General features: G+C 49.7%; 1 protein-coding gene across 1 annotated transcript; it reads left to right on the top strand.

Annotated features, from left to right (window-relative positions):
• Positions 1-1,235: 1,235 nt before the first annotated feature.
• Positions 1,236-4,716, top strand: LOC138448094 (mucin-17-like). The gene is made up of 3 exons (XM_069604640.1): positions 1,236-1,239; positions 2,117-2,496; positions 3,196-4,716. Exons 1-3 carry the CDS (start codon positions 1,236-1,238, stop codon positions 4,714-4,716), a joined length of 1,905 nt encoding a protein of 634 aa, XP_069460741.1.
• The last annotated feature ends 5,091 nt before the right edge of the window (positions 4,717-9,807 follow it).

The following is a 9,807-nucleotide window of genomic DNA, read 5'->3' as shown; positions in this document are numbered from 1 at the left end:
GCAGTTCTCATCCACACCTCCTGAGTATCTGCAGTTCTCATCCACACCTCCTGAATCCCTGCAGTGTTCATCCACACCTCCTCAGTATCTGCAGTTCTCATCCACACCTCCTGAGTATCTGCAGTTTTCAACCACACCTCCTGGGTGCCAGCAGTTCTCATCCACACCACCTGAGTATCTGCAGTTCTCATCCACACTTCATGAGTATCTGCAGTTCTCATCCACACCTCCTGAGTCCCTGCAGTTTTCATCCACACCTCACGAGTCCCTGCAGTTCTCATCCACACCTCCTGAGTATCTGCAGTTATCATCCACACCTCATGAGTATCTGCAGTTCTCATCCACGCCTCCTGAGTCCATCCAGTTGTCATCCACACCTCATGAGCATCCACACCTCCTGAGTATCTGCAGTTCTCATCCACACCTCCTGAGTATCTGCAGTTCTCATCCACACCTCCTGAATCCCTGCAGTTCTCATCCACACCTCCTCAGTATCTGCAGTTCTCATCCACACCTCCTGAGTATCTGCAGTTCTCAACCACACCTCCTGGGTGCCAGCAGTTCTCATCCACACCTCCCGAGTCCCTGCAGTTCTCATACACACTTCATGAGTATCTGCAGTTCTCATCCACACCTCCTGAGTCCCTGCAGTTTTCATCCACACCTCACGAGTCCCTGCAGTTCTCATCCACGCCTCCTGAGTATCTGCAGTTCTCATCCACACCTCATGAGTATCTGCAGTTCTCATCCACGCCTCCTGAGTCCCTGCAGTTGTCATCCACACCTCATGAGTATCTGCAGTTCTCATCCACACCTCATGAGTATCTGCAGTTCTCATCCACACCTCATGAGTATCTGCAGTTCTCATCCACACCTCCTGAGTCCCTGCTGTTGTCATCCACACCTCCTGAGTCCCTGCAGTTGTCATCCACACCTCATGAGTATCTGCAGTTCTCATCCACACCTCATGAGTATCTGCAGTTCTCATCCACACCTCCCGAGTCCCTGCAGTTCTCATCCACACCTCATGAGTATCTGCAGTTCTCATCCACACCTCATGAGTATCTGCAGTTCTCATCCACACCTCATGAGTCCCTGCAGTTCTCATCCACACCTCGAGTATCTGCAGTTCTCATCCACACCTCATGAGTATCTGCAGTTCTCATCCACACCTCCCGAGTCCCTGCAGTTGTCATTCACACCTCATGAGTATCTGCAGTTCTCATCCACACCTCATGAGTATCTGCAGTTCTCATCCACACCTCATGAGTATCTGCAGTTCTCATCCACACCTCATGAGTCCCTGCAGTTCTCATCCACACCTCCTGAGTATCTGCAGTTCTCATCCACACCTCATGAGTATCTGCAGTTCTCATCCACACCTCCCGAGTCCCTGCAGTTCTCATCCACACCTCATGAGTATCTGCAGTTCTCATCCACACCTCATGAGTATCTGCAGTTCTCATCCACACCTCATGAGTCCCTGCAGTTCTCATCCACACCTCCCGAGTCCCTGCAGTTCTCATCCACACCTCCTGTGTCCCTGCAGTTCTCATCCACAGCTCCTGAATCCCTGGAGTTCTCATCACACCTCCTGAGTATCTGCAGTTCTCATCCACACTCCTGAGTATCTGCAGTTCTCATCCACACCTCATGAGTATCTGCAGTTCTCATCCACACCTCCCGAGTCCCTGCAGTTGTCATCCACACCTCATGAGTATCTGCAGTTCTCATCCACACCTCATGAGTATCTGCAGTTCTCATCCACACCTCATGAGTATCTGCAGTTCTCATCCACACCTCATGAGTCCCTGCAGTTCTCATCCACACCTCCTGAGTATCTGCAGTTCTCATCCACACCTCATGAGTATCTGCAGTTCTCATCCACACCTCCCGAGTCCCTGCAGTTCTCATCCACACCTCATGAGTATCTGCAGTTCTCATCCACACCTCATGAGTATCTGCAGTTCTCATCCACACCACCTGAGACCGTGCAGTTCTCATCCACGCCTCCTGAGTCCCTGCAGTTCTCATCCACACCTCCTGTGTCCCTGCAGTTCTCATCCACACCTCCTGAATCCCTGCAGTTCTCATCACACCTCCTGAGTATCTGCAGTTCTCATCCACACTCCTGGGTCCCTGCAGTTCTCATCCACACCTCATGAGTATCTGCAGTTCTCATCCACACCTCATGAGTATCTGCAGTTCTCATCCACACCTCATGAGTCCCTGCAGTTCTCATCCACACCTCCCGAGTCCCTGCAGTTCTCATCCACACCTCCTGAGTATCTGCAGTTCTCATCCACACCTCATGAGTATCTGCAGTTCTCATCCACACCTCCTGAGTCCCTGCAGTTGTCATCCACACCTCATGAGTATCTGCAGTTCTCATCCACACCTCCCGAGTCCCTGCAGTTCTCATCCACACCTCCCGAGTCCCTGCAGTTCTCATCCACACCTCATGAGTATCTGCAGTTCTCATCCACACCTCCCGAGGCCCTACAGTTTTCATCCACACCTCACGAGTCCCTGCAGTTCTCATCCACACCTCCTGAGTATCTGCAGTTCTCATCTACACCTCATGAGTATCTGCAGTTCTCATCCACACCTCCTGAGTCCCTGCAGTTGTCATCCACACCTCATGAGTATCTGCAGTTCTCATCCACACCTCATGAGTATCTGCAGTTCTCATCCACACCTCATGAGTATCTGCAGTTCTCATCCACACCTCCCGAGTCCCTGCAGTTCTCATCCACACCTCATGAGTATCTGCAGTTCTCATCCACACCACCCGAGTCCCTGCAGTTTTCATCCACACCTCACGAGTCCCTGCAGTTCTCATCCACACCTCATGAGTATCTGCAGTTCTCATCCACACCTCCCGAGTCCCTGCAGTTCTCATCCACACCTCATGAGTATCTGCAGTTCTCATCCACACCTCCCGAGTCCCTGCAGTTCTCATCCACACCTCATGAGTATCTGCAGTTCTCATCCACACCTCCCGAGTCCCTGCAGTTTTCATCCACACCTCACGAGTCCCTGCAGTTCTCATCCACACCTCCCGAGTATCTGCAGTTCTCATCCACACCTCACGAGTATCTGCAGTTCTCATCCACACCTCCTGAGTCCCTGCAGTTCTCATCCACACCTCATGAGTATCTGCAGTTCTCATCCACACCTCATGAGTATCTGCAGTTCTCATCCACACCTCATGAGTATCTGCAGTTCTCATCCACACCTCCCGAGTCCCTGCAGTTCTCATCCACACCTCCTGAGTATCTGCAGTTCTCATCCACACCTCATGAGTATCTGCAGTTCTCATCCACACCTCCTGAGTCCCTGCAGTTGTCATCCACACCTCATGAGTATCTGCAGTTCTCATCCACACCTCCCGAGTCCCTGCAGTTCTCATCCACACCTCATGAGTATCTGCAGTTCTCATCCACACCTCCCGAGTCCCTGCAGTTCTCATCCACACCTCATGAGTATCTGCAGTTCTCATCCACACCTCCCGAGTCCCTGCAGTTTTCATCCACACCTCACGAGTCCCTGCAGTTCTCATCCACACCTCCTGAGTATCTGCAGTTCTCATATACACCTCATGAGTATCTGCAGTTCTCATCCACACCTCCTGAGTCCCTGCAGTTGTCATCCACACCTCATGAGTATCTGCAGTTCTCATCCACACCTCATGAGTATCTGCAGTTCTCATCCACACCTCATGAGTATCTGCAGTTCTCATCCACACCTCCCGAGTCCCTGCAGTTCTCATCCACACCTCATGAGTATCTGCAGTTCTCATCCACACCTCATGAGTATCTGCAGTTCTCATCCACACCTCCCGAGTCCCTGCAGTTCTCATCCACACCTCCTGAGTATCTGCAGTTCTCATCCACACCTCCCGAGTCCCTGCAGTTCTCATCCACTCCTCTTGAGTCCCTGCAGTTCTCATCCACACCTCCCGAGTCCCTGCAGTTCTCATCCACACCTCCTGAGTATCTGCAGTTCTCATCTACACCTCATGAGTATCTGCAGTTCTCATCCACACCTCCTGAGTCCCTGCAGTTGTCATCCACACCTCATGAGTATCTGCAGTTCTCATCCACACCTCATGAGTATCTGCAGTTCTCATCCACACCTCATGAGTATCTGCAGTTCTCATCCACACCTCCCGAGTCCCTGCAGTTCTCATCCACACCTCATGAGTATCTGCAGTTCTCATCCACACCTCCCGAGTCCCTGCAGTTCTCATCCACACCTCATGAGTATCTGCAGTTCTCATCCACACCTCATGAGTCCCTGCAGTTTTCATCCACACCTCACGAGTCCCTGCAGTTCTCATCCACACCTTCTGAGTATCTGCAGTTCTCATATACACCTCATGAGTATCTGCAGTTCTCATCCACACCTCCTGAGTCCCTGCAGTTGTCATCCACACCTCATGAGTATCTGCAGTTCTCATCCACACCTCATGAGTATCTGCAGTTCTCATCCACACCTCATGAGTATCTGCAGTTCTCATCCACACCTCCCGAGTCCCTGCAGTTCTCATCCACACCTCATGAGTATCTGCAGTTCTCATCCACACCTCATGAGTATCTGCAGTTCTCATCCACACCTCCCGAGTCCCTGCAGTTCTCATCCACACCTCCCGAGTATCTGCAGTTCTCATCCACTCCTCTTGAGTCCCTGCAGTTCCCATCTACTCCTCCCTAGTACCTGCATTTGATGGGTAAAATAGAGGGATTGGGAAGGACGCCAGACCAATGTATAGAAAGAAGATTTCAAGACACGATTGCCTTGTGACTTCTACATCAGATCAGCGCGAAGGCCTGGGGACTGGGTGGCCCCGGAGCGATCAAATTCTCCCTTTTAAGCCTCGCACATAGCGTTTCCCATTAATGCTGTGACCCTGTTTCTCGGAAGCAACGCGCAAGCTCTGGGTGTCGAGCGGCAGATGTGTTCGAAGCGCATCACTGCTGAGATCGGATTCCAGCCCTGATACCCCTATTGCAGCGGATGGATAATCCTTTCGTTCATCTCAGCTTGCAGCACTAATGCATGCATATATTTCAGTAAATGGCCTGCCTCGGCAGTAATGCATATGCATTATCTCATCTGGCCATGACCTTTGACCTCATGATGAACATCTAAGTACCTTTAAAATCCCAGAAAACACTGTGGCTTCTTGTAAATATCTGCTAGACCTCTGAATATTGTACATTGCAAATCATACATCATATTATATGTTTGTTAAAATCTATGCTTCTGTAACCATGTCTGTGAATATCGGTCCAGCGCCCAGATACCCACGGGTTAGGCGCGCTTTACAAGTGTTAAATAAATAAATAAATGTGTAAGCCATCAAACCAGCACTAGCTCATAGGAAACCGAGAGACCTCTGGCCCGATGCAACAACCTGCTTAGGACTTTTAAGACCAACTTACTTACATCAGAGCTGGCTAGCAGCTGCAATGCTGTCTGGTTGGCTCCTAGAAACACCGGTGTCTAGAACCTTAGAAGCATTGACCTGAAACTTAAAGCGTCTGAGAAAACGACTGACTGGTCATCAAACTAGTGAACATTTGGGCACACACACAATATTATTATAGTTTTACCCTCTTGCATTTGCCCTGGTGACACGCAAGTGGGGCAAACACTCGAATGTGGCCACGGGTGGATAAATTCACTTGCATGAGTCAGTGCACCCACAGATTCCACCCAAGGTAGGGCCACGTGACCGTCTACCGCAGAGCAAAGTGCATCCTGATTCACACAGATTCATCCCAAGGTAGGGCCACGTGACCGTCTACCGCAGAGCAAAAAGTGCATACTGATTCACACAGATTCCGCCCAAGGTAGGGCCACGTGACCGTCTACCGCAGAGCAAAAAGTGCATCCTGATTCACACAGATTCCGCCCAAGGTAGGGCCACGTGACCGTCAACCACAGAGCAAAGTGCATCCTGGAGTGCATCCTGTTTCATACAGATTCCACGTAAGGTAGGGCCACGTGACCGTCGACGGCAGGGCAAAGTGCATCCTGATTCACACAGATTCCGCCCAAGGTAGGGCCACGTGACCGTCAACCGCAGAACAAAAAGTGCATACTGATTCACACAGATTCCGCCCAAGGTAGGGCCACGTGACCGTCAACCACAGAGCAAAGTGCATCCTGGAGTGCATCCTGTTTCATACAGATTCCACGTAAGGTAGGGCCACGTGACCGTCGACGGCAGGGCAAAGTGCATCCTGATTCACACAGATTCCTCCCAAGGTAGGGCCACGTGACCGTCTACCGCAGAGCAAAAAGTGCATACTGATTCACACATATTCCACGTAAGGTAGGGCCACGTGACCGTCGACGGCAGGGCAAAAAGTGCATCCTGATTCACACAGATTTCACCCAAGGTAGGGCCACGTGACCGTCTCCCGCAGAGCAAAGTGCATCCTGATTCACACAGATTCCTCCCAAGGTAGGGCCACGTGACCGTCTCCCGCAGAGCAAAAAGTGCATCCTGATTCACACAGATTCCTCCCAAGGTAGGGCCACGTGACCGTCTCCCGCAGAGCAAAAAGTGCATCCTGATTCACACAGATTCCTCCCAAGGTAGGGCCACGTGACCGTCTCCCGCAGAGCAAAAAGTGCATCCTGATTCACACAGATTTCACCCAAGGTAGGGCCACGTGACCGTCTCCCGCAGAGCAAAGTGCATCATGATTCACACAGATTCATCCCAAGGTAGGGCCCAGATTCATCCCAAGGTAGGGCCACGTGACCGTCTACCGCAGAGCAAAGTGCATCCTGATTCACACAGATTCATCCCAAGGTAGGGCCCAGATTCATCCCAAGGTAGGGCCACGTGACCGTCTACCAGAGCAAAGTGCATCCTGATTCACACAGATTCATCCCAAGGTAGGGCCCAGATTCATCCCAAGGTAGGGCCACGTGACCGTCTACCGCAGAGCAAAAAGTGCATCCTGATTTACACAGATTCCACGTAAGGGAGGGCCACGTGACCGTCGACCGCAGAGCAAAGTGCATCCTGATTCACACAGAATCCACGTAAGGTAGGGCCACGTGACCGTCGACCGCAGAGCAAAGTGCATCCTGATTCACACAGATTCCACGTAAGGTAGGCCCACGTGACGTCTACTGCAGAGCAAAGTGCACCCTGATTCAGACAGATTCGTTCTCTTGCACTCAGTATTCACTGTCACAGGCCAGGCACAGGGTAATGTGCAGTACTCCCGGGTCTGTTTTCAGGCCCAACAGCATCCATTTGCCCAAATTAAGAACACTCATGCGTGGCATGAGCGTTTCTGTTTTCTGTTGAACACTTACATCAAATTCATTTCCAGATTGGCGTCCCTGCAAATGCTGTCACTGACACCACAGGGGACCACTAAGTCGCATTGTAAGTGATCCAATGGCTGTTCAAATGTCAAGAATGCATGAGTGTTCAAAGTGCACGCCGCTTGTGCATGTCCAATGTATGAATTGAGAATTGGGAGGTGCCATCTGCTGGCAGAGGTGCGAGGGTAAAGTCTACTTGCATGTCTGAGCCCAAACTATTTGTATATCCAGACAAATTTAAAATCATCCTGAAAACCAAGATTTGCCTTTAAGGGATCATGGTAATTAAATTCTTAATTTCTTTACGGTGGTGACCCATTGCGTTTACACTTTAGCATAAGCTGGTCACCACTGTCGAATATTGCCCATTTCCACTGCTTTGTGGAAAGCAAGTACACCAACCTTTTGCACTTCAAATGTGCTATGTGCAGTGCAAAGTGAGTACATTTTGTCTGGCATGCTTGCATTCCAGGCAACGTTTACTTTCGATTGTGAGCGCTGCTTGCTGTGCTTGCAGGGTTTAATTATCATTGTTAACACTGCTTACCATGCATGCATGCATTTTGAAACATTTGAATGGGAGGAGAGAAGGACACTCACCTTGCATTTCTGCCACTTCATTCCTCTCCGCCATACAAATGGTAAGCAGCGTTCACAATTAAAAATAGACACTGTCTGATATGCAAGCATGTCGGACAGCAATTATTTATAATTTAAATGGATCCCTATCAGGCTGTACAGTGAAACCTACATTCGGGGTGGGGGGCTAACCCTTCAGATGTTGGGAGAGACACGAACTTCACCGACGGTGTGTGAGGGGCAAACCTATTTGTGTGGCGGGCATGTAACTTCTTTAGGATTCTAATGCGACTATTGTAGTGCTGTTTCAATTTACAACCAGTTAATGCCCTCCTTTAAGTATGAAAGCACCCACTTAAGGACTGCTGCGAGAATGTGCTAACCCCACATCACGATTTCAATTGCCTAAAAATGTATGCATATGATGCAGGTGCTAACAACTAAATGCTCTATGTTAGTTATTGCTGGGCCTTTGTAAACAGGGAAGCCCAGGTGCTGTTTAACATCTGTGTCCTGTTCTGACTGTAGGTCAACCAGGTCGAGTGGGTGGGGGCATACAATCCTTACGCAAGGCTTTTACGTCATTCATTTATATGACATCCCCATAGAACATGAGCCCCAAGATAGTGTCATGCACCAGCCCTGGAATATCTGGCGCAGCTGGCATTACTACTAAGATGGAACTGGAAGTTCCACCTTTACGGTCTAGCTTATTTCCAAGATGGCCATCGAAATCTATAAGCAACCCTTCAGACTGGCGTTTGGTGCGTTGTATCGTTTTGGTTACGTGCGCTGCCAGTCCCTTTTTTCCCAAAGTGACTCGCTCTTCTAAGATTTCTCATCTACTTCACTTTCTCCTTGCTAATTTTCCATCTATCGTACATTTCTCTCACGGTAGAAGCATTGGAGACTTCAGGTAACTTTCCACGGGACCTTACCAGCTATTCTTTTGTGCACCACAGCGTGTATGTTCTACTTTTGTAACGCTACCTTCGTTTACTTGTTTCTTCATTCTTACTGTATTTTGCTTTCCTCCTATTCTATCTAGTACCGCTTTGTTCGGTAACTTTTGCTCGTCTCTATTCTACTATTTTTTCGCTTCTTAGGTTTCTCTGAGTTTATTTCCTGCCTCGTGTTTCCTGCTATTTACTTATCAGCTTTTTCTGGTGCCTGGGATCGGACCTTACCTTTGTTTGTTCCGTTCCTTCGCCATACCGCCTCCAACACCCTTCCGGCTCCCGGAACCTTACCTTTCGTTGGCTTCCGAATCCTGTCTTCAGAGATCAAAGGAGACTTTCCTGTTCCTTGCAGCAACCTACCGGCTATCCAGGACTTACCCCCTACGGACTGCTGTCAGCTGTATTACCGAAGCTTTCAAGGGTTTTTCCGGGCTGAAAGTGAAGGCGTCCCATTTCCAATCCGGATCAAGGCTCCTCCTATTGGAAGGATCAAAGAAACACCTTACAGGGTTTTTTCAGCCTTTGGCTTTTTCCCTGTCCAAGAGGCGTGCTCCTCGGGAGTCCCCGACGTCTGTATACAATTCAGATCAAGATGGCCACCGAAGGAGCGCATTCCTACCTACACCAAAAGAAAGGGAAGAAGATAACAGAACCTACGAAATCCCGGAAAAAGAAGGAAGCAGAGAGAACGGAGGATTCATTAGAAGACACAGGTGAGGAGGAGTTTGGGGAAAGGGAATCAAGCCGTGACAGTTGTGACAGAATACAACGCCTAGAAGTACCAATGGCGTCTCTGGAGCAGTTTCAAGAACTATGCAATGCCATTCAAGGACTTTGAGTGGAGATGCAAACCCTTCATGCTGAGAACCTTACTCTTCGCCAACAGGCTGCTGCCAGAGATGAAGGCAAGGAT

This window comes from Ambystoma mexicanum, chromosome 3q (assembly GCF_040938575.1).
Source record: "Ambystoma mexicanum isolate Mex_15411 chromosome 3q, UKY_AmexF1_1, whole genome shotgun sequence".
Lineage (NCBI taxonomy): Eukaryota > Metazoa > Chordata > Amphibia > Caudata > Ambystomatidae > Ambystoma > Ambystoma mexicanum.
Note: the sequence above shows the minus strand (reverse complement) of the source record. Positions and strands in the feature narration are given on the sequence as shown.